This window comes from Larimichthys crocea, chromosome X (assembly GCF_000972845.2).
Source record: "Larimichthys crocea isolate SSNF chromosome X, L_crocea_2.0, whole genome shotgun sequence".
In the NCBI taxonomy this organism is placed as follows: Eukaryota; Metazoa; Chordata; class Actinopteri; family Sciaenidae; genus Larimichthys; species Larimichthys crocea.
The window spans coordinates 29,197,969-29,222,864 of record NC_040020.1 but is presented as its reverse complement, the minus strand read 5'-3'; the positions used below and the strand labels follow the sequence as shown (position 1 = coordinate 29,222,864).

At 41.7% G+C, this 24,896-nt stretch overlaps 2 protein-coding genes across 9 annotated transcripts; both read left to right on the top strand.

Annotated features, from left to right (window-relative positions):
• Positions 1–754: 754 nt before the first annotated feature.
• Positions 755–7,239, top strand: lgalsla (lectin, galactoside-binding-like a). Of its 3 annotated transcripts, none has more exons than XM_019259717.2 (6): positions 755–916; positions 2,098–2,142; positions 3,929–4,012; positions 4,140–4,228; positions 4,420–4,603; positions 6,246–7,239. In XM_019259717.2, the coding sequence occupies exons 2-6, from the start codon at positions 2,104–2,106 to the stop codon at positions 6,387–6,389; spliced, it is 540 nt and encodes a 179-aa protein (XP_019115262.1). In that variant the 5' UTR covers positions 755–916; positions 2,098–2,103; the 3' UTR covers positions 6,390–7,239. The 3 variants fall into 3 exon arrangements, with proteins under 3 accessions (XP_019115262.1, XP_010728617.2, XP_027139392.1); XM_010730315.3 differs by having other exon boundaries at positions 1,985–2,142; XM_027283591.1 differs by having other exon boundaries at positions 815–833.
• Positions 7,240–8,280: 1,041 nt separating this feature from the next.
• aftpha (aftiphilin a) lies at positions 8,281–24,582 on the top strand. 6 transcript variants are annotated; one of them, XM_027283274.1, is made up of 10 exons: positions 8,281–8,355; positions 10,862–12,577; positions 16,071–16,234; positions 17,375–17,492; positions 17,834–17,890; positions 19,172–19,294; positions 19,419–19,482; positions 21,445–21,528; positions 22,565–22,688; positions 22,880–24,582. In XM_027283274.1, the coding sequence occupies exons 2-10, from the start codon at positions 10,898–10,900 to the stop codon at positions 23,019–23,021; spliced, it is 2,556 nt and encodes an 851-aa protein (XP_027139075.1). In that variant the 5' UTR covers positions 8,281–8,355; positions 10,862–10,897; the 3' UTR covers positions 23,022–24,582. The 6 variants fall into 6 exon arrangements, with proteins under 6 accessions (XP_027139075.1, XP_019115285.2, XP_019115283.2 ...); XM_019259740.2 differs by lacking the exon at positions 8,281–8,355 and adding an exon at positions 8,375–8,629 and having other exon boundaries at positions 19,422–19,482; XM_019259738.2 differs by lacking the exon at positions 8,281–8,355 and adding an exon at positions 8,375–8,629.
• The last annotated feature ends 314 nt before the right edge of the window (positions 24,583–24,896 follow it).

Genomic DNA, 24,896 nt, shown 5'->3' with positions numbered 1-24,896 from the left:
TAATGATCTATTTAATATTTAAAAGTGACAACTGCCCAGTTTATTTGTTGTTTTTGTGTGTTTCTCAAAGTTTTAGTGATCAAAGTGTTAATTCCCAGCTCCCCAGTCCAGTCGAAATGTCAGTCATTTGGACAGAAAGCGCTATATTTTGCCTAATGAACAGTCTACAGCCTCTGCCATAAGTGTGTGAATGTTGTAAAAGCTCTTGGAGTGGTCAGAAGATCAGCAAGACACTATATAAATACATGTCTATTACTGGTCCAATTACATCCACGGTCTGACCTGCGGGTCACTAAACAGCTCCACTGGAGCAGTTGAGGTTAAGGGCTTTGCTCAGGGGCACCTCAGTGATGGTAATGAGGGAGAAGCAAGCACTGCTTTTCACTTTCCCCACCCAGATTTATTGTGTCAATTCAGGGGATTGGACCAACGACCTTCTTCTGATTTAGGCCGCTACTATTAATTATACCACTAATAATCCCATTAGCTATGCTACATAGTTAGATAGTAATTCTGCCTCTTTAACCCCTTCAGACAATGAAAGCAGTATGAACTTATGTCAGAGGTTTATAATGAGAGCTTCTCTGCAAACTGACAAATGAGTTAATGACACTAATGATCTGCGGTCAGTGCTGCACAGCATGCAGACACACATTAACACTGCACACTGAGTACACTGAGCCTCTGTTATGTTGCCCGTGTTTCCTCTTCCTCCCCCTCGGCTCTTTCCTTTGAAAAAGCTCACATCCTCCTGCTTCCTCCCATTCTTCGACTCTCTCCGTGGAAAATGAAAAGGAAAGTTGCGTCAAGACAACGAGGTTATTCAGTGTTCAGTAAGTCACATTAAACATGAAATACCCACAGATAACCACAGAGTAACTCTACGTGAAGCTCCATACCTCTGCAGATTTGTGAGGTAAGTTTGCTTGGACTGTTTTTAAAAATGAAGTTTGTCTCCAATGTACAGAAACCGCAATACTGATAATTACTGTACTGAATGTATCTACAAACTTGTATCGTGTAATCTGTTGTTCCTATACACCATCCTGCTGCCACAAATATTCACTAGAGCATCAAATGTAGATTAATCCACTGCTAAAAATAGTCCCTCGCGTTTGTTTGATTAAAAACTACAATCAGCAGCCGTTTTAGGAAATTAAGAAGCCTCCATTTGAGGCGTTATTTATTAAAAGATTCACGTCTTCAGTAGGAACCAACAAGCTCAGAGAGTAAACTTTGACCAGCTGGTGGCGCTAGAGAAAAGGTCAGAGGATCACCAAGGTCATTAGAGGTGGAATAACTGAGTAACATGGCCGACCATGGAGCCTAGTCAATATTAAATAAATAAATACTTAAGGTCAGTGTACGATTTAGTGGTGTTGTGGCTGATGTCACCCCTCCTCATCCTTTTTTTCCTAGCTTGACAGTAAAATACTGTAATATTTGATGGCAAAACCTTTATTTTTATGGCATTCATATGGCATTTTCATGTCAATTATATGGCAAAGCAGTTGTTTTGATAACTTGTATTTTCATGTCAATTATATGGCAAAGCAGTTGTTTTGATAACTTGTATTTATGGAGATATTTAAACAATTTTTAAACATTTAAATTACTTGTATTTAAAAGATTGACTATGAGGCATTTCATAAAAAACTGTCTCCCTTTTATCTTTTGGTAACACATGGTGACACACAATGTTTTACATTGTTGTGTAATGTGCCACAGTAAACCAGCTGTAAATTTGCACTCCATTATCAGGCATACAGGTAAATATTTTGCACACCTAATAATCTAAATTATTGAGTCTAAGAAACTTGTTTTAGTGAATAAATAAAAGGTGTTGGTGTTTAAATACTTTCTACTCTGCTGGAAGAAGACTTCATATTTGGGGGCTTTGCCTGCAGTTACAGCCTCACAACACAACAATAAACTCACTGTGTGTGTGTGTGTGTGTGTGTGTGTGTGTGTGTGTGTGTTGCAGTGTAATGAACCAGGTTGAAGCTTTCTACGTCAGCGCTGACTCAGTCGACAGCAGACGTCGGAGGCAGACAAACTGGACCTGCAGCTCATTCCTCTGCTGTTTGTTTCCTTCAGATCAACATGGCTGACACGCACAGAGTGACAGCGCAGGGCAGGAAGGTGAGTTTACACACCTGAGCAACAGGAAGCAGGTCAGAGATGAAACACCATCACAGCAGAGAGGATCCGGATCAGTCTGACACACATGACTGACTTTTCTCATTATTTTTTGTTTTATTTCTCACGTGAATGTTTGGACTGGAAATGAGTTGTTTAGTTTTGAAAGAATGTCGACACAGTTTGTGTCAAGCTGACCAGGATGCAACAACTTCCGGTCAGATTCTACAAAATAAAAGCTGTATTATTATTATTATTATTATTATTATTATTGTTGTTATTGTTGTATGTGGCAGCATTTTCAGGATCATAAGCAGCGCCACTGCTGCTACATTTAAGTGTTAATCACATATTTCAGTTATTGTAAACCAAAAACAAATCATGATTGAGGCGTTCTGCATATTGAGTACTTTTAATTTTGGTACTTAATGAACTTTTCAATGCAGCAGTTTAACTTGTAACAAGTATTTCTACACTGTGGTACTACTATATAAGTAAAAGATTGGAGTACTGGAAGATGCTAAGCTCATGTTCCTTTGGGTTGTTTTAAAGATTTGAATTTACAAAACACAGTTTTCACACAAGTTATACATGGTGACTTTTGTGTGACTGCTAAATAATCTAGTCATTATTGCCAAATAAATTCAAATAAAGGGATTTGGGATTTCTTCAGCAGAATGTGTGCAAAATGTTTATGTCATCATCAGACTGTTATGAGAAGAAAGTTATAAAACCAAATAAAGTTGTAATTACAAGAAAAGTATATAAAATATTTAAAGAATGTACAATTTACAACAGGAACTGCCATTATTAAACAGCTCAACCTTTTTATTGTAAAGTCCTGGCATTGTGAACAGATTTGAAACAACATTTAGAAATTTGTGTGAGATGAGATATAATTTACAAAAACTATAGTTGTGAATGTGAAGAAAAGATTACAAAAAAAAACATTCAGATGTTTGAGTGACTAAACCAAGATTATTAGGGAGCTGTGGTTGTTAGGTCAAACATGATATGTGAACCTTTCTTTAGCAGTGTTCCTGACAGATGCTTTTATTTTGAAGGTTCACCTGAACTCATTCATCTTGTGTCTCGTGTCTCTCATACTTGACGCCGCACGTGACGATCACACGGCACGTGACGTCCCGCTATTAATTGCGCGCAGTTGATTGTTGAGCGTCATCCTGTGACAGCCAATTAAAACACAGCTTTTATTTTCACACGAAACTCTCTGAAAAGTGCAAACTGTATTCACATCATCCGATGTCACTCTGTGTTATTAAATCATATTAATCATACTGATGCAGGGAAATCAACTCTTTGTAAAACTGTTTCATGTGATGAAAACTATAAAAATACAGTATTGTACTTGATGTGTTTAATAGATAATCCTTAAACATTTGCAATAAATTATAATTTATCGTGATAATATCAAATCAGGAAATAAGCTTATCATCCCAGTAGATACTCATAACCTCCAGAGGATATACCCCAATAAAAAGAAGAAGATTATTGATCCCTCATTGGAGATGTTCACATATATAGGCCTGAAAAACAAACCGCACACACACAAAGGGCTTATAGACATGCAAATGTGGAGAAAGATGGTGGAGTGGTAGGGAGCCACTCTGGAGCCTTGCCAGGTTAACTGGCATCTCTCCAGTTATCAGAGCTATTGCCACCCCTATCCACTGTCCACACATAAATGATCATGAACTTCACTGAGCAGCAAATGCAGAGCAGATCCAGAGAAGTTCAAATGATCTCATTCTTTGTTTTATCCTTTCAGAAATGGGTTTTTCCACAGAAAAGTGTGACTGACGAACACAAAGCGAGTGTTCGCTCTGCTGACAGAGATGCTGAGAGAAATCTGGTAACATCAATGCTGAAATCATACAATGACAAACACAGACAGGAAACGTTGATTGTTTGAAGTATTTTTCCTCTCATGTCATAGTGTATATGTGTCTGTGTTGATGTTAATGTTTGTATGTGTGCAGGCAGTTCCTTTCAGAGGTCACATCACGGGTGGGATGCGCCCGGGGAAGAAGGTTGTCGTGGTCGGTGTTGTGGACTCTCGTCCTGACAGGTGACAAACACACTTTGTTTAATTATCCTCCCCTCAGGATCAATACACTACTTTTGTTTTATAAAGTAAAGTAAAGTACAAGCTCTGAATACTTGCACTTCTCTTTTAGTTGTAGTTTGCTGTGAAACTGTCTGCTGTTTATGTTATATTATTGAATCCTTTATATAAAGTCAGAAACGTTCCTCTGTTAGGTTCTACGTTGCCCTGACGCGTGGTTGTGGAACAAACGGGGAGCCTCCTCCTGATGTGGCCCTGGAGCTCTGCGTTCGATTCAGGGACCGACAAGTCTTGCGCAGAGCCTGTGTGTCTGGATCCTGGGGGGATGTCGACAGAGCCGTCCCATTCTTCCCCTTCATCAGAGAGCAGCCGTTCAAGGTACCAACATCTGTCCACAAACTCTGAATTTGTGTCACTGACATGTGGAAGCTGTCAGCCTGTGTTAGACAGGACAAATGACACATTTACAGGGTAAAAACCAAATGTTAGGTTGTGCTTCGACAGCTGCAGTCTGTGCGGGCTGGTACAGCTGTCAGATGTGTTCAACAGCACCCGGTAATAAGAGTAACGAGCAAGCTACACTCTGCAGTGAGAAAACCATAAGAATTACAACCGTTTGTTACCACCATAGTTTTAAAAATGATTTTTAATAAGATGAAATTAGATAAAATAGACTTTAATGATCCCACACTGGAGAAATTCACTTTTTACAGCAGCAGCTGTTTAGTTTGTCCTTTCTGGGCTACTGTAGAAACATGGTGGACTCCATGATAGAGGACCCACAGTGTCTGTAGATATGAATATGAATTCTTATTTTTAGGTAATGAAAACATAGTTATGAATGTTATATTATCTTAAATCTGGCATAATGGACCTTTAATGACTCAGTCACTACTTTTGAAGCTGTACTATCAGCTTTTACATTAGTGGTATCTGTTTTTGAAATGTGGTGCAAGTGATTTGAATTTCTTCCGTTCTGTTTGGTTTTGTGTTGTAAAATAAATAAATGTTGTCTTGGTGATATTAAAATAGTTTGTCATACAAACAAACTTCCCTCTCAGTCTGTATTCAGTCTGCTGCTTTTAAATGAAACACTGGCTCAAACCATGATGCAGAGCTCACTGCTAAACATCTCGGTTTGGAGTTTGTAGATTTGTGCTGGTAAGAATAACAGCAACCTTCATAATGTCACTTTAACAACTTAACGGATGAGACCTGGTGATGGATGCTCAGTTTTAACAACTTAACGGATGAGACCTGGTGATGGATGCTCAGTTGTTTAGACCAGTGTTTTCCCAACATTTCCCCCTTTTTTATCACTAAGTAAACTAACTAAGTGACATATTTTATGGATATTTCTTATTATATTCTGATAAACTAGTGACATATTTTATGGATATTTCTTATTATATTCTGATAAACTGAACAATTATTTTAAACAGTAAACTCAATAACTGCAGGAAGTTAGTGTCAAATGAGTGATTTGGATTAATTTTGAGCACATTTTTTTCTGTAAATATTAAATCAGAGATTAGTTTTCCTGATATTTTTAGGAACTTATACAGTTCTCTGTCTGTATTATGTATTTATTTAATTTTAACAATCACACATACTTAATAAGCTTATTTCTTCATAGATTCTGTGTTTTCTTCTCATTGCTCTATGATAAAATATTTGGTTGATTTAACTGTGTACTTTTCTAGTGCAGGACGAGGCTGTTTAGCAGACAGTGACGAGAGTGAAGGCTCTGTGAATGTAGCTTATGTTCAGGTCTTCACTGTGCACTTATCCTGTCACATTTATTCAACTTTACATCTTAAATAGTTTTTAAAAAAAAATTCTTACACCCCTTAAAGTCAAGAAGGCCTCCTGACACCCCATGAAGCTTTGGTGACCCCTAGTGGGGGTTGGGACCCTCAGGTTTGCAACCAAACTAATCATGTTAATGTGTGAATATTGTAACACTTCAAAATGTTTGACAAAGACCTAACATCCACCCGTGTCTCGTCTCTCCTCGCAGATCGAGATTCACTGTGAACACAGTCGGTTTCGTGTGTTTGTGGACGGACAGAAGTTGTTTGACTTTTCACACAGAGTGACGTCACTCAGTGACGTTGACACGCTGTGGATCAAAGGCAGCCTCACCATCACTAAACTGGCTTGAAGTAATGGACTTCACTGATGAACCTTGTGGGCACAAACTGCCAGGAATCACCTCGGCCTGTATTCACTCTAAACACTTTGGTCCCGGACGTGTAATATGGAGAGAAATTAGTCTGGTGACAAAAATGTGTTTTGTGATCTGCAAATAAAAATAAGATTTCCGTTTGTTTGTTGGTATTTCGTATTACACCATAAATTCTCAAAAAATAATAATAAATAAATTCTCTCAAATTGTCACACGCATTTATGTAAATCTTGTTTCTATTGTAGATCACAAAACACACAGTTTCTCTCTGTAGTTTAAGACTTGATATGGATCCTAAAAGAGGTTTGTTTGTTTGTTTGTTTCCTTTTATATTGCAAAAATCACTCAGGAACAACTCATGAAGACGGCTGCCTGCTAATGATTAAAGCGATTAAATCAGACTTGATTTCACTGTAATTAAAGTGTTAAATACTAAATGTTAAATGTACTGTATGTTTGTGATTGTGCTGAGCTGGGTGTTGACTTTTGAACTTGTCCTTTAATTTTAATATACAACTTATGTATTATAGTTTTTACATTTTAAGAATTTAGTCATTTATAGTAGCATTTAAAAAGTGATCAGTGAGCTCCAACACGCTAACACTTTGGTTCATCTATCTGGAGTTTGTTCTACAAACAGACTTGTTGTGCATTGTACAACACTGCCTTTGTTATGTAAATAGTTTGTGTGTAAACAACCTCCCAGAGGCCCCTCTTCTGTATTTTTTCTGGGATTTTGGGAAGGGGGCCTTGGGGACCTGGAGGGAGAACACTGTCATTGCCATGTTATAGTATAGTCGAGTATGTTTTAGACTGACCCAAAAAAGCAAAAAAAAAAACAATCAACAACGGAAAAACATGTGGATGTTGCAAGAGGACTTGGTATTTATATTTTGTTGAATGTTTGAACTTTTAGGCCTCTGTGATCTTCCATATCTGTGATCTTGTCTTTAACAAAAATTGTGCAGTACATGTGAAGACTACCTCAAACCACAGAGTATGATATCAAGCTGCACTCCATAGTTACAAGTATATGAACATGATATTTGTATATGTGTGTAATAGATAGATTTTAACAACATTTTAATAAATATACATCTCATCTGTGACCAGCCAATGAAAACTATTGTCATGTACTGTTTTTTTTTCATACTTTTCAAAATTAAGTGATTAACAACCTCTGGGTGCGTAAATGTAAAATATTGATCCATTGATTACCAATCAAATTGGTCACAATTTGTCTAAATTCATAGTGAAACAAAATAGAAATAGTGAGATGTAGTGTTCAACAATTATTTTCATAATTATTAATTATTTCATTATTATTATTTAGATATTTTACTTTTATTTTCATAATAATCTTCATATATTTTATTAATATTTTGGGGATATTCTTTCAGGCATTTTACTTTTATTTTACTTTTTACCAAAGATTTCCAGATATCATACTGATATTTTTTTCTAATACTTACCTAATAATTTAAAATTATTTTCAGATTTTTCTTTTTATAGATATTTTAATATTTTTTTTAAATATTTTTCTGATTGTTTACTGACAATTTATCAATATTTCACTACTATTTTTAAAAAATATCTTAAAATCTTTTGGGATATTTTACAGACATTGTATTTCATTTAAATCTTTATTCTCTGATATTTTACTAAAGATTTCTGGAAAGTATACTGATATTTTTACTAATATTTTATTGATATATTTTGGGATTTTTTTTTTTTACTCGTCTATATTTCTATATAAATATTTGGTAGAATAGCCTATTTTACTAGTTTTGGATATTTAAAAAAAGAAGATAAATCCGGACATTTTACTTTTTCTTATGTATATTTTCACAATAAAACTCGGCCGCACATTTGTTGCCAGCTGTGTCGTCTCTGCACGGTGACTGGCCGCTGGGTCTGTGGCTCGCTGCTGCACCTGTAACAGGTAACACAGAAAGTTTTGGAGGAAGCAAACAGCCCGGCAGAGAGCTCGCCTGTCACAGCGGTGCATGCTGGGTCATATTGAGGCAGGGTAACAGCAGCAGGAGCAGGAGGAGCAGGAGGAGCAGCAGGAGCAGCAGGAGCAGCAGCCGGCTGAGTCAACCTTCAGTTTCAGTTTCAGCTCTTTGGTCCTGCGCTGATCAGCTGGCTCGATCTGACAGCGTGCGGACAGCAGCGTCTTTCACTGAGTCATGGGAATCGGTGGACACCATCTCACGGTCAGCTCACCTGTCTGTTTCGGTAACTGAGACACACCTGCTGTCAGCGCGAGCCGGCGATGAAGCTAAGCTAAGCTAAGCTAAAGCTAAAGGGAGATGCTTGTTGTTGTCGTTAGCATCGTTAGCTCGCTGCGCAGTTAGCGGAGCTAGTTCACTTCTCACTCACTTGTATCTGATGGTGTTGTCTCACTAGCAGTCCCAGATGAACGCGTGCTGTCTTTTAACAAGTGACAGCAAACTAATTTCCCGCTGACATCGCTCGTTGATTTAGCTTCGCCTCTTTTTGTTTTTTTTTGGTGTGTTGCACACAGGCTAACCAAGCTAAGCTAAGTTAGCTGCCGCTACACCCCGTCTCAGCGAAGTGTCTCGGCCTTGTAGTTTTTAATTAGATGCTGTTAGCTTCGTGTCAGATTAATCCCAGTGTGTTTGTTGTTTTTCTAATCCTCGCTACTCCTCCACTCAGCTGTCAGCTTTCCACTGAGCAGCGGTGTTAGCCTGGATGCTCACTGGTTTAGCCACGTTAGCTTCACTCAAACACTCACGTCAGACAAAGTGAGCCACAGCTAGTTTAGTTTCTGAGTTACACCTCAGCCTCTGCAGGGGCTCACCTTGTCATGAAGGTGACAGGAGATAACATGCTGATAAAATAACTTCATGTTAGGTGGGTCGAGGTACCGGTCCAGAAACAGCTGCTTTAATTGTGTCTACAGATTAAATGTTTTAATGTTGGTGGGACACACAGATCCCAGTGCAGCTTCACGGGGAACAAATGTGTTGCCTTTGACTTTTGTCTTTCTGGACTTGAATGTCTTGTAAGTCCGTGTCAGCACAGCCTGGGTGGAAACTACCTGCTCCCAGGTATCCTGTGAGATAAGGCCAACAAAGCAAATACACGGTGTCAACGCCACCCACTGCTCTGGTTGGTGGCTGGGAATGCAAACAGGTAGAAGTCCAGGTAGTGAGAAACTCAGGGTTTTTTTTTACTGACTCGTAGTCACAAATTTAATATCAGAAAGTCTTCTACAGGATTGTAAATGACTCATAACATCCCTTTAATTACAGGTGGAGTCATGTTAATTTGGTACACTCCAAGTATACTGCAACAAATGAGTGTTTTAAATTATTAGTTTATTAAACGTTTGATTGAAAACATCTTCAAATTGAGTTTTCTGTCAGACCAAACAGTCCAAAGCTATTTAATTTGTATTTAAATGTGTCTATATAACACAGGAGTGGCTCATTCTCAAATAAGTTGTATGTTGTACAAAGTTTAACATGTATAAATATTAAAGTTTCCATATTTACTTTGTTTTAAATGGAGCGTTTTTGTTCTTCTGGAAACTAATTCAACTCACTGAAAAACGTTTTTAAGAACATTTCTTCTCAGATTTTCCACTTTAAAAGCTTTAAGTTAAAATAAAGAAGTTACTATATTTTGTTTGATGGTTACAAGTGAAATTTTAAAATCCTTTAACAAACCTTTAACAACCTACCATGTTTTTGACAGTCATTAATCCTCAAAGACTCATTTGCCGTTAAAACAAATACCGCAGGTACAAATTCCAGATACCAGATAGGTTTGAAAAGTCGTTGTGCATTATGGATTGTTTCAGTGGCACTAATGTGTTCATCAATGAGTCGGATGTGAAACGACGGTCGCATTAAGAGCACGTTGTAGCACGTTCAGGCATAAAAAGTTCACAAGGACATAATCGCTCGTTTGCACATGGAAATGACGACATCTCATGCAGGCAGGTTAACTGAGATGTAGAGGTGAAAATAATAGCTGCAAAGCAAGATTAGGTGTTGACAAAACACCAAGTTAATTTACCATCAGGCAGCGTTTCTCTGCCTCATGTTGCCCTGAGGTCATTCATTGGTCAGTGTAAACATCCCATGAGTTAATAAGTCAGAGGATGCACAGTTTATGTTCTCGCTAACACTGTTTGTTACAGCGCCGCCGTTTTATACATCGCAGCACTACTTTGTCGTTACCACTCTATTACTGTCAATTTGGCACCAGTCCGTCCTCTTTTAGTGCTTCAGTAATTTAATTTCTGCTTCGGCTCAAACCACACATCAAACTAATTGGTCCTGGAGAGCTGTCCTTATTTACTTTGTGTGTTTCTTGTGAAGCCGCACTATGGCTTAAACACATTTATTTGTAGTAACATATCTGCTGTGACAGATTTTGTGTCTGATGACGTCTTTTCTTATTTCTCGACGTCTCAGGTGTAGCCAGGAGGATTCATTGATTGCCAGAGAATCATGGAGCCAGATGTCATCCGCATATACTCCTCCTCTCCGCCCCCGATGGAGGACGGCGCAGAGGAAGAGGACAACGAGTTTGGAGACTTCGGCACCTTCTCTGGCGTCCCGAACAGCATCAGCTTCACAGAGTTCGACACCCCGACCACTTTCAACCAGTCCCAAGCTCTGACCGCCACCTCCCCACCCGAGCTCATCAACAACAGAGCGGTGATGGGATTCAGCCACAGCTCCTCCAACGGCACCTACAGCCCCGGTAATGAGCTGTCTAAGGCTAACGGTGTCGTGCCAGCGGGCCACTTGGGCAGCGGGCCCTCAGAAAGAACTGAGATGAAAAAGGTCCTCTCCGGCTCCGTGGATGTCACGGTGAGCGACACAGCCGGCAGCGAGCCTGCCGATTGCAACGGCGGAGGCACAGAAGTGCTAACAAACGGGTTTGCAACCTTTGACTTTCAGGGAAGCCCTTCCTTGCAGAATTCTGTCCACTCTCATCTAAAAGGAACGTCCACCGAGGACACGGACAGCGTCCCCGCCGGCAGCCCAGAGGACGACTTTGCAGACTTTGCTGCTTTTTCCAATGCTGAAGGACACCTCAGCCAGACGGCAAATGAGGACTTTGACAACCCCACGGGGGGCAGCTGGCCGGCGGAGCCTGCCTGCCCCGTTGAGCACTGTAATATAGTGCAGGGAACGCCTTCAGAGGACAATGTCAGGGACGCAAACAGAACTGGATCCGACTCTGGTTCCATATCTGTTCCTGCTGAGGACCCGGACGGCTCGTGCAACACGGACCGGGGCTCTCACACAGACGCTGACTCTCAACAAAGGGATGTAGCCTTTGCACAGGAGGACTTCGCCTCAGAGGCAGTTTGCACTAACAAACCTCTCACTCTGAACCGGGTGGATGTAGCCGACAGGGACGATTCCAAAGAGGGCTGCAGTGAAAACGACCTCTCGCCTGATGCAGCTGGAGACGGCGAGATGGGACAGTCAGATGGGAAGGGCTCCGGTAACGACACAGAGACAGAAACAGAGACGGAGACATCGTTCGGACGGGTGCTTTCAACAGACGCTCTAGAGGAGTATGGTGACATGAGCACCACAGGCTCAGTGCCCTCTCCGCCCCTTCTCGGGGAAACCGCCACGCCTGCTGACCACAGCCAGCTGGCAGAGGACGAGGAGGACGAGGACTTTGGGGACTTTGGAGACGCCGGCTTATTCAGCAGTCAAGGCTTTGCCGATTTTGACCAGCTGGATGTCCAGCAGGAGCAGAGCAGGCCGCACAGCTCTGCCCCTGCACAGGAAGCTACAAATGCCAAGGACGATGACGACTTTGGCGACTTTAACTCCCCCAAATTTCACACGGGTGGAAACGAGGGGGAGGATGGAGGCAAGTTTGCAGAATTCCCCGTCAGTGACAGTTTTGGGAATTTCAGCTCGGCCGCTGAAGGTGCAGACGGGGAGGCGGATGCAGGGTGGAGCGCCTTCGGGGAGCCGCAACAGCAGCAGCAGGTGGAGGGGGAGTCCTGGGCAGCGTTCAGCACGGAGCCGAGCGTTGCTCCTCCTGCAGAGAGCAGAGAGCAGGAGGAGGAGGACGAGGAGGAGGACGAGGAAGAAGAGTGGCATGAAAGTGAACCTCCTGCAGCCTGCGAGGAAGTCAGCAGGACAGACAGACAGCCGGTAAGCACTGTAGGAAATAAACTGGTCAGACTGGGAAGCTTGATGGCTGCTTGTTGATTTTTAGTGCAGAACCAGTTTGGAGACGGCTGTTTATGAAATGGAGTTTATAAATGGCAAAAAAGGAGGAACAGGTTCAGCTAAACGAAGGAATGTGTTCATCAAAACTACTTTCTCACTTACCCACAGTGCTATCTGTAATTTCCTGTTACATACACACACTTGAGAAAAGATACGACAGACTCTAATGATCCCACAGCGGGGAAAGTCATTTGTCACAGCAGCTCGTATACACAAGAAAACAATTAACAAATTACTCATAAATACAAAATATATAGACAAAAGTCATGAACTCATGCTGGTGTTTAAGAGTCTGACATGATGTTGAGTGGCAGTCGGTTGCTGGAGGAGCCCCCACAGTCTCCTGCAGGAGGTGAGAGGAGTCGTCTCAGGTCTGAGATAATGAGGTCAGTTTATTCAAAGTTTTGTGTTAGATCATACTCCTGCCATGACACTGACACTTGTGTAACCAGGCGGTAAACCAGAAGAGGAAGTTGTTTTCACAGGATCTCATTTAAATCAGTTCCTAGTCGTGTTTGTTCATTTAGCTGAGTCACCGCCCTGAAACCAACGTCCACTGTTTGTATTAAAAATTAACTGAGATAATAATGAGAAAGCGGTCTGAATCCGAAGGTGTCCTGAAATGATCTGACGTCTGCTGCCTGTGCAGATGTGCAGATGAACAGTGACACACACACACACACTGGTGTTTGTTCAGAGTGTAGAGATACTCCTGCAGGCTCTGCCCTCAGGATGCGACCTGCTCAGGTATTTGATCTGAGCTACATTCCTGTCAGATTAACACACAGACTTGTAGTGAGCCTGCAGGTCCAGCTCTGCTGCTCGGTTCAGGATTCATTTACAGCTCTAACGGTAACGCAGGCACCTCCTGCTCCTCTGCGCAGTGTGTTTGCCAGCGGTCAGTACAACAGTACAGTGTGACTGCCAGCAGGAAACTGGGTTGAAAGTGTCTGACGTCATGCTCACACTGAAACAGATAAACTTTGAAACTGACATTTTTCCTGGTGCGCCAGAAACCTGATTTCTCTCTGTCCACACTGTCTGAGCTGCTGTTTTCAAAACAGTCCGAGGGGTGTCTGCATCTAGAGCCACAATAATCTTCCCTCCTCACTTCACATACGAAAATATTTTGGTAAATTTTATGATTTCACAAAGGAGTCTGTAATAAATACAGTGTACGCTGATGTTCATTCAGACAGGATCAGGCACTGTGGTGAATCACTGCCAAACAAATGATGTTTTAATTTCCTGATTAACCAGCTTTATCGATGCTGACGCTCCCTTACTCTTATTTGCTGTCCAAGCCGCTCAACCACTGCTCACTCCCTCTCAAACCATCGGACACAAACCAAATTAAACGCCTTCATGTCTGAAACCTGTCTAATCCTGTCTAAATGTAATAAAACATTGCTGCTCTGGCTCCTGAAGCCTTGATGACGACACTCTGTGTCACAGGTGGGTGAGGTGAAGAATGTTCTTTTGTACCGTGACCACGCCCAGCAGGAAAAACCACCTGTCATCTTAAGCAGGCAGGGGAGGCGGATTGTTAGACTGGGTCCAGTTACTAAAATAACACTTACATTACCTTTTTTATAGTGTATTGTAGGGACAGGAAGAGCAGAGGTTTTTATCATTTTTTTTAAAAGTTTGGCAGTAACATAACTCTAAACTGACAGAGTGTGACAAGTAAACATTTTTTATATATTTAATGTGTTGGCGTAGTGTGAATCGATGTGGAACAAAGTGTTCCTGTAAAACAGACTTGTTATGCAGCATATTTCACGCCCGCTGTAACATGAACCTCTTTCACGTCAGGGCTTTTTAGATAGACACAACTGAAGAGTGACAGGAAGCTAGGGAGAGTGAGGGTGGGGATGAGATGCAGACAAGGGCCCCAGGTGAGAATCGAACCCTGCGGCAAGGCCTGACCCTTTTGTACACGGGCAGGTGAGCGACCCAGGCCGCCCCAAGCTGTTTAATTTGCAACCTGTTAGCCCGAGAGTCGCTGTAGCAACAGTCATTCGTCATCTGAATGAAAGAAAAAGTCAAATTAAATTTTTTTTAATGTCATCAGGATTCTTGGTAACAGACACCCTGCTCTGTTGGAAAGCAGTGGTAATTGTACGTAGTGTCAAATACATGGCAGTCCTTGAATTTAAGCTCATGTTGTGCAGAAAGGTGTTCCCATCCTTACTCGAAATATTTTACAGACGTCTGTTAGCATTGTCGTCATCTTTCCTCATGAAATGAAGCCACACTGGGCTGTTCCTTCCTCTCTGCCATGACTCCTCCTTGTAGTCTCGTAGAAGTTTGGTGCAAATGTTTCGTAATGCGCAAGTGTCATTAAAACCTGCTGTTGTCTTTAAGATAAGATTAAGTTAAGATAAGACTTTATTGATGCCTCTTTGGTAAAATTCACTTGTTACAGCAGCTCATTATACACAAGCTGGATAAGAAATTGGTCTTTGCGCTCCTGTCCACTCTCACAAGTTGAAAGCCGCCCACAGTTACCAGCGAGTGTTAATTAAGCCACGTCTCTGTGATGCTACACTCTCCATAATCCCTCTGTAGCCTGGTTGGCGAAGTTGGCTTCCCCATCTTATTGTCTAGAGATCTTACATTCTCCTTGATAACAGACAGTACTCATGGTTTGTACCGTCTTTTCCGCTCCCAGTGCTTAGGGTCGAGCTCTGCATCTCTGTCTTCTCCTCACTTCACATGGATCTCCAGTGTTTCCACAGAGAGTATCCTAGCGCTGCTTCACACTGACAGCTGTTCTCGAGCGTAACCAAGAGAGCTGTGGCTTTTTCTCAATGTATCATGAAGTGCTCTGCATAACAGAAAAAAGGCAAATGATTAATTAGGTATACGATTCTAATGGATTTGACGGTTTGGAACCGGTTCTTAACTGGATCTCAGATTTTTTTGTTTTTGTTCAGAGCCACTGTCACAAGTTGAAGGTGCTGGCTGTAATAAATAAAAAGTAAAAGCAATGATCACCTCACAGACCTTCGTCAGATGCTGTTCTAACAGTCCAGGCAGTCACATCAAGTCGGCCACATGTTGTGTTTAAGGTTTGACACAAAAGAGCCGACCAGTGTTTGTAGGTTCTCGTCTCCGAGTCTGTACACAGACTGGACGTGAGCTCAGTCAGTCAAAGCAGTTTTCAAATGATCAGCTCTCTGCAGATTTGACCCTTTTGTATGCTGGACTCAGGAACCTGTTTTTGTTTTAAATTAGCCTGATGCAGCCTCAGTTTATCTCAGTTTTAAGCTGTAAAGAGTGTGAAAGGCTCTTTGAATCTGAATTTATTCAGCAGGTTATCATCAAACAGCTCTGACATCAGAAACATCCCTGTTGAACACTTGAAAGAGTTTCATCAGTCGTGAGTAATCAGCTGCTCTGCTCTCTGCAGGCGTCGCTGTCGAGCCGTCTGGAGAAGCTGTTTCAGAGCAGCTTCCCTCAGACTGCCGTCCCCTCGGTGGAGGACGAGGTGGCGTCCCTGAAAATCCTGCTGGGACCTCCAGAGGAGAAACCACAGCCAGGAGTCAAGGAGGAGAAGAGGTCGCCATGCAACAGGTGAGCGAGTGCCTCCTCAGTGGGCTGTGACTTTTAAAGTTTGACCATCTTTTTTTATTTCAAACTCCAAAAAAGATTCAAGTGACTCAGAACTGTGCATATTTATTTCCAGCTGTTCCCTGTTCGGTCTCAGTGACTATGGCAATCTGAGTCATGGCTTTCTTTCATAGAAGATCGCGGCACCCACATCATTCGTTTTTCACTTCACAGTGTTCACAGTTGAAGAGTACTCTGTGCTCCTATTGGTCAACCTCATCAACATGTCGTGGAAACTGCACAGGTTAACGGCATTGATATCATGTCGTTATTAAAGCTGTCACTGATCAGTCGTTTTTCACCTGCTAACCTCAATCAGACCGATCCTGATGGTACTTGGCTACTAGATGATGAACAGTCTCCTCGATCATACAAACACTCCAGAGTTATTTGTGCAGCTGTTTTAGATTTACTCTTACTGCTTTAGCTCAAATACTTTAGCCACGTTTTAGTCATTTTTATTTTTATTTTTTCAAAATATTTTGAACAACTGTTAATTTAGCCGAGATCTTCCCACGACTGTAGTACTGTGGGTGATTCTGGACAGCTTCGAGCTGCTCCCAGCAGCAGGATCAGCCCTTTGGAGAGCGCTGCACAGTTCTGTTCTGAGGATTGTGCTGCTATAATGCATAAAATTGGAGTTTGTGAGTTGGTTCAGGTCGTAGATGAATGGATATATGTGGATTACTGGCTCTCGTTAAAGGAGGAGTGGGTGCAGGTTTTAAAAAAGCCTGACCTGCACATCATTATACGCCTGTTTTGTCTTAATTACTGGATGAAAGTTTCCTGCATTTTTTTACCATGCTTGTCATCGTGTCGCCAAACTCTGTTCATGGAAGTTTTCATTTATAAATTAACTCTGAAACACTTTGTTGTTTTCGCTTGTTTTTCCTAAAGATTCATATTTTAGAAAAAATCATTTCTTCTGACGTTCGTGGAGGCGCTCTTCATTTCAGGCAAAGCGGTGTGCCTCCGCTGTGATAGACAGAAAAACTGTGCAGAGCGGAGGAGTTCAAATGTTTTCTAAATGTTTCTGTGCAGTTTGTACGTCTAATCCGTCAGTACTTCATCTTTGACTCTGCTATGTCTCGTTGATCTGTGCAGGTCTGTGTGGACGCAGCTTCAGGACATCCACGAGGCGATCGGTCTCAGATACCAGTGGGGCGGCTCCCACTGCAACAAAGCACTACTCTGCTGCCTCGGCATCGACACCCGAAATATTGTAAGTCCCCGCTGGACCCTCTGTCTCCTCACAGCTCGTTGGTTCAACTGATTAAAACGTGGAACGTAGGAAAACATTGTAGCAAGTCATTAAGTTATAATTGATTTGTATTAAAATATTAACATTATGATGACCTTTTGAATATGCAAATATGCAAATAACCTTCTGATCTGCAAAAGTCCATTTTTAGAAGTGATTTAATGACGCGTCAAGTAATCTGTGACCTTTATTAACCTCTGCTGGCAGCCATGAGGGACGTCAACATCTAAATGAAATGAACAGATTTTCTTCATGAACGTTTCATCAGGATGTTTTCTAACCTGCTGCTTTCATGCTTGCAGCTGTTCACGGGACAGAAGAAGCAGCCGGTCATCGTGCCCATGTACGCCGCCAGCCTGGTGAGTCGTCTGCCTCCTTCAAGCCTTCATTCAGCACTTCATATGTTCCCTATTACTCGTGAAATTCACTTGACACGGCAGCTCGTATACACAAAAAAATTACTCATAAATAAGAAATATATAGAATGAAGTCACGCTGGTGTTAAAGAGTCTGACAGCTGTTGGAATGAAGGACCTGTGGTAGCGCTCCTTCTAACATGGTGGGAGTAGCAGTCTGTTGCTGAAGGAGCTGTCCTCTCCTCCACTTCTCCTATGGAGTCTAGGGGACAGTCCAGGACAGAGCTGGACCTCTAGACCAGTGTGTTGAGTCTTTTCCCGAACCTCTCCACAGCAGATGACTGCACAGAATAATGCAGAACCTTTCCAATATCTTAACATTTACATGCAGAAGGTTCACTGCGTTGACGCACATTTTTAAGATCGCTCACACAAGATTCACACAAGACTCGAACAGCTGCGTTATTTAACCGACCTGCAGCTGTTTGGATCAGGCGAAACCTATTCCAGAAGCTTCCTGACAACAGGATGCAGTAAAATCACAAACGAACCGTATCTGTGTCTCCAGCAGGAAGGACGTGTCTAGGTTTTCTCACTGTATCGGCATCCATGCACGTAGGATTATGTTGCAGAATCGATAACTTTCACTTAATACGGGACCAATTTCCAAAAATGATTGTACCCATTACTCACTTAGACACTAGTCTGACTCACTGGATGTGTATCGTGGGTAAAATGGTTGCATGTTTCACGCAGCGTTCTTCTCACCTTTCACTATCGATATCACTTTCAAAATCCCTGTTGCTACAGGAAACAACCTCAGAGCGAGCAGTTTGCATGCTGAAAATAGCAAGCTTGCTAACTGTATGAATGTAAACAAGCAGACAACTGTTACCTTTTCCTTTTCTTTCTGTCAGGGCTCGTCTCCTCTTGCAAACATTCTCCCCCGACACTTTTTTTGTAGAGGTGCCGACGCTGCATCCTGGGCTGAGCGTCGGCCAAGATTGGGATCCGTTTAAAGAAATATATAAAAAAGGAAGAATGATAATAAATGAAAGTGCTGCCAAACCATATGAACAAAAACACGGGAGATTTGGGTCAACCAGGTTGAAAAATACCAAAGATGCTATTTAAAAGTCTCTATAAAGAAACTTTGTCCAGACTGAATGACATATCGAGTTTCGACTTTTGAGGGTAGATATTTTATTCACATTTCCCGACATGTTTGCGGTCTTTGTAACACTGACGTCTCTGATGTCCTGTCTGTTGCTCTGTTGTTTGTAGGGGATGCTGGAACCAACCAAAGAGCCTGTGAAGCCCGTCTCTGCAGCAGAGATGATCGCTTCTATAGCCCAGGCGCCTTCAGTGGCTCCAGAGAAAAGCTCCTGTCCCTCAGACACAGTTCAGGTCTGACGCATCTTTACTCACACCAGCTGATTGTTAAACCTCAAATGTCATTTAAAGGATAAGACTCTTTGTCTGTGTGACTGACGCCTCACTGATTGTTTGACCTCATCTCTCGCTCATCCAGCAGGAGGCGCTCCCACCCGTCCAGTTCGACTGGAGCAGCAGTGGCCTTACCAACCCTCTGGACGGTAGGTGACCCCTGCCGCCGCTGCCGCCGCCCTGAACCCTCCGTGCCTGCTCTCATCTTGTTTTTCTCACACATTTCTAATCCCTCGTAGTGTTTCTGTAGACACTTTAGTCCAGAATGCACCAGCCACTTCCACTGATTCACTGTGTGTGTGTGTGTGTGTGTGTGTGTGTGTGTGGCTGTGTGTGTGTGGCTGTGTGAACGTGGCTGGTGATATTTTAACATCTTGGCTGAGCTTGTTAATGTCAGGTTATTTTGTAGACGCCTTCATTAAAGGAAAAATCCACAGTAAACATCGCAACACTGTTTGTTGGTGATACTGGTAATGTCGTCGGTGTTCAATCAGCTCAGCTGACGAACACAACCAGTATGTTCGTCTCAGCTCTGCAGACCGTGCCAGTGATGCAGACAGTTCAAGGTCAAACTGTCAATGCTGATCAAATATGAAAGTTTCCTCATTGCCCATTTCTCTGCTCAGATGATTTCCAAAACCCATTTTGAGAAAAGTCCTGACTCAGGAGTCGACCCCTAGTGGAGGTCAGTCCTGACCTCCACTAGGGGTCGCCAAAGCTTCACAAGGGATCGCGAGGCCTTCTTGATTTTCAGGAGTGTAAGAACTTTTTAAAAAACATATACAGTACACAGATATCTCAGCATTTGATTTATTTCTGTGGAGAAAACCTAAATTAGATATTTATTTATAAGTTTGAATTATTATTCAAGATATAAAGTTAAATAAAAGTGAGACGATAAGGGCACAGTGAAGACTTGAACACAGCTTTGTCATGCATAAGAAAAGTACACAGTTTAACGAACCAAAGAGCTCAAAGAATAACGAGAAGTAGAGCAGCCGCCCCATGTACGAAGGCTCAGTCCTTGCCGCGGCAGCCCAGGGTTCAAAGCCGACCTGTGGCTCTTTCCTGCATGTCATTCCCCGTCTCTCTCTCTCCCCCCACATTCCTGTCACTCTTCAGCTGTCTCTATCAAAAATAAAGCTTGAAAAGGCCAAAAAAAAATCTTTGAAGAATAACAAGAAGTCTAAATTCATCCAAAACGCTTGTTGGACACAAACACTGATCTACTTTGACTACAATAATATAATAACACTTGATGAAAATGTGTCACATAGTCAGTTCACTTTGGAACCAGTGACATAGACTGTCCATTTTTATGATAAGTCTTTCAAGTGATAAAATTTAACTTTAAGGCCTCACATTGAGTCCAAGATCTCCATAACTGACACAAACAGACGAGGTCCACGTGAGTCAGATTACAGATAGCACTGGGTCCATCAGGCAGATTGTGGACAGTACCAAAATATATCTGGGCAGATGTCTGAACTCGTGTTAAATCAAGAACAACTATTTTGACAACTGATGGTTTATTGTTGCATCAAGTAAAAGTTCATGCAGACTCCAGCTTTTCCCTGTTTTCAAATTCAGTTTAGTAATGTGAAGATGCCTCTTTGGGCTCTGAGAACTTGTTGATGTGTATTTTCACTAGTAATGATGTTTCATACACAAAAAAAAAGGAAATGAGTGAAGTTCTCGTGTGTAATCATAAAAAATGCACTAAAAAAGAAATCGATATCTCCAACATGATGTAGTCACGCACAGACTGATCACTCAGCAAAACAATCCAACATTCTTAAATATTTAATTTTAAATAGAAGCAGCTGAATCTGAACAGCAGGATCTAATCAATGATCACACGCAGACTTCAGTGTTCGCAGTGAGTCGATGTGTTGGTGGATCTTTCCCTTAAACCCGTTGATGAATCTAAACTGCTGCTCTGCATGAAGACTTTTGTCAGACTGTAGAAACCAAACTGATCTAACAGTGCTCACGTAGTGGACTCTACTCTTTCTGATCACTGATGCCGCTGCATGTTTCTGGTTTCTTCTCTCTCTGTCTCTCTCTCTCTGTCCATGTTTGTTAACCTTGGCCGCCCCGTGGCTGTGCAGCGAGCGGAGGCTCGTCTCTGTTAAACCTGGATTTCTTTGGTCCTGTGGAGGATTCAGGCTCCACCAGCTCACCCTCAATCCCAGGTTAGCAGCTGCTCACGGCCTCCTCGCCCTCTTCTTCCTCCTCTACCGCTCCTTAAACTAACCTCCCACCTTCGCTTCTCACCCATAACTCTCGTCCGTCTGTGGGAGGCTAGAGGACATACGAGAGTTCATGATGTGACACTGAGCATGTGTCCTGAGTCAGATCAGAAGTACTCGCCCAGAATGTGGCTGAATGTTTTCAAGTGTCAACTTGCACCATCTGCTGGCTTCTTTTTTAAAGAGCATTTTTTAGGGTTTTTATTAATTATTAAAGGATGTATATTAAAGCTGGTTGCTACGGTCCACCAGACTCCATGAACAAAACCAGAAATTTACCAGGTAATCACAAAACGCTTCAAACTGGACAGAAACTAGATCAAATTCACCAAAACTGTCTTTGTTGGATTTTTCTGACAATCACAGAAGCTGGTTTGGATGACAAACACGTTCTTAATCTTATATTTATATTTAGAAAAGCTGTTCTTAAAACTTTAAAACAGAAGTTTGGTCTAAAGTTATCCCTGAATATGAGCTGATGAACGGACAAATCAGTTAAAATGTGTTCAATCAAACCACTGAGTGACTGCAGAGCGCCCAAAGCATCGCAGTGCGTCTAAAATGATCTCGGGCCAGTTATTGCTTTTCTGGACTGGAACAACAAATTCAAAATCAATAAAGATATTTGGAGGTTACAACACTGTCGGGAAATCCACTAAATGAAATGATACTTAAAGACACGAGATCCCGCCTGAGAGTTTCATGCTGTAGTTTGACCGAAAGATTAATTTGGCCTCTGCTGGGGAGCGGGTTTGTGCCATGTACCATGTAACATAGCAGCCCAAGATTGAGTCCAGTCTGAGCCCTCCTTTGGTGGAGAGAGTCTGTAACCATAAGTATGTACAAAAGAGAACAAGTAAAACAATAACACTGAGCTTGAACCACAAAGAGAGCGGCTGCCCTGTGCAGAGTGAATCTTGTTTAAGTGTAGTTTGCTCTGCTTCTGCCTCCGTGACCTTTCTTTTTGTCTCCCGTTTAGGTGTCGACCCCGAGCTGTTCGAGCTCACGACAGCCAAGCTGGACCCCGGCAGCTCCAGCAGTCGGGTGGCAGATGCCTTCGCCCGCCTGATGTCCACCATGGAGAAAACCAGCACCTCCACCAGGTCAGGGGTCAAAGAGCAGACCGCCGCCCAACAAAAGGCCAACAAGAGGCGGCAGATGAGATTTGGGGGGAGGGGGGTCATTTTCAGCCACCAGCTGTTAGATTTGATAATTTGATTTGATTTATTGATTATCAGGCAACAAATGTGATTTCTTTGGTCTCTAACGCCCGGCATCTCTTCCTGTTTGACAGGAAACCGAGGAAAGAGGAGAATCTGAGCGAGGAGGCGGCCAAAGTGATCGCAGCTCTGCCCGATCTCTCCTTCATGCAGGCCAAAGTGCTGATGTTTCCCGCCACACTGACACCACTTGGCTCCCAGGCCACGCCAGATTGAAGCCCCGCCTCTTATTGACATCACCTTGCCATGACCCCGCCCACCTCCATCCACGGTGGCGCCCCGCCCACTGACTCAGTCCATTTTATAGTCGTCTTTTTTTTTTATCTCTCGCTGCGGCTTCGTTCCACGCTTTCATACATCATTTTTTTTAAATTTGTAATTTTTGTTTTTTCAACTTATTTTTGTTTTTAAAATAAAGCGAAGCATTAATCACGACTGGAAACAGCTCGGACGTTGGAGGAAGGAAACGGTAGGGGAGCGCTTGGCCGACAACCTGCACATTTAACAGAATAGGAGAAAAAATTAATTTATAGAGTTGATGATAATTTATAGACGTGTGTGCTGTTCATATCTAGAAGAATCATTGTGTATATAATCAGGGATTAAATGTTTATTTTCCTGTTTTTTTTGTTTTGTTTTTTTATCTGAATGATTTGTGGAGGATGATTTTACGTCTGTGGTGGGAGTGTGTTCGTGTCTGTCTGTGAAGGAAACACTGGCTGAAGCTCTTTGAATCAAACTGAAGTGGAATATATGTATGATAAGTTAAATTAATACATTTATATACATATATATAAAATCTCTCTCTATATATATATATATTTATCGACTTGAAACCACACTGCCTGCAAAATCCAGCTGAATGTTTTGTCCCCTTGTGTTTAAAGGCCTTAGTTTTTACCTGCAGTCTGCGTAGATTTTAACCTGACCTTTCTTTAACGCGCAGTGTTTGTTCTGTCTTCTTATTTTTGTAATTTAACGTAGCTTTTTAACATAAATTATGTCCGACCCCTCCCCACACACACTCTGTTGCTGCAGTCCATCCGCAGTCTTTTAGGATGCAGGATGACTGTGTTTTATTTTTCAGTTTAGGAAACTTCCACCAACCAAATGCCGGCGAGTTGATGTGTCCGTTTGTCATCTGGAGGTTTTTTTTTATTTTTAATTCCACATTTAAACATTTTACAGATTTTCCAGCTGTTGTGGCCAGAGGATAAAAACAAGTTTCTTTCCTTCCTTGTTTGCGTCCACTCGCCCTTTTTGTTTTTGGGGGGGTAAAAATGGTATTTTTTGTTTGTTTGTTTGTTTTTTGATTAAAACCACTGAAACTTAAAAGTTTTTCGGCAGCAAAGGTCGACTCACATCAGAAGGGAATTAAGGGACCAATTTCTGCTTCCTTGTGTTGGGTTATGTACACTGTTCCTAATATGAAGTGCTTTTTTTTTTTTTTTTTTTTGCGGCTCTTTTTCGCTCATGTTCTGCAATGTTTTTTGTTTTTTGTTTAATTTTTTTGCTCATACTACTGTCAGCCCCGTCTCCCAGGAGGATTTTGCACATTGTAAAGATGAAATGGATGTAATCATAGTTCACTGTGGCTTTAGACTGTGTACAGTTAAACTATGGACTGTAAAATGTACAGGAAAATTCCTATGGAAAAAAACTGAATCACTTGAAGAGCCTGTCAAAAGGTTATTGTGCATGCCCAGGTTCTTTTGAGACTATAAGTGTGTAAATTTTACTTTTAGTGTACACAAGAAATTAAAATAGTTATCTTCTCTGCTTGTTTCTGTTTCTTTCACACAGACACAGTTTCTGTTCAAATTTAACGTGATATTTTTGCAGTCTAGTCGTTTGAAGAAATCCATCACCCTGAAGTCGTGTTAAGTTCTCCGGGAGGATAAATCAAAACCGTCTGCTGCAAATCTGAAAAAAAAACAAAAACAAAACCCTACTCTGCCTGTATCGCTTGAAACCAGGTCCTCTTCTCAGTAAATGTTTATGGAGGCTGAAGGATGCCAGTGAAAGTTTTATAGACAATTATTAATTATATTTAATTAAATTGACTAGTTTAAAAAGAGATTTTAGATTAAT

Coding starts and splice junctions, on each gene's coding strand:
- lgalsla (XM_019259717.2), top strand. CDS start 2,104: ATGGCTGACACGCACAGAGTGACAGCGCAGGGCAGGAAG. Junction 4,229..4,419: donor GTGGACTCTCGTCCTGACAG/GTGACAAACACA, acceptor TTCCTCTGTTAG/GTTCTACGTTGCCCTGACGC. Junction 4,604..6,245: donor TCAGAGAGCAGCCGTTCAAG/GTACCAACATCT, acceptor CTCTCCTCGCAG/ATCGAGATTCACTGTGAACA.
- aftpha (XM_027283274.1), top strand. CDS start 10,898: ATGGAGCCAGATGTCATCCGCATATACTCCTCCTCTCCGCCCCCGATG. Junction 12,578..16,070: donor GCAGGACAGACAGACAGCCG/GTAAGCACTGTA, acceptor TGCTCTCTGCAG/GCGTCGCTGTCGAGCCGTCT. Junction 21,529..22,564: donor CAGCTCACCCTCAATCCCAG/GTTAGCAGCTGC, acceptor TCTCCCGTTTAG/GTGTCGACCCCGAGCTGTTC.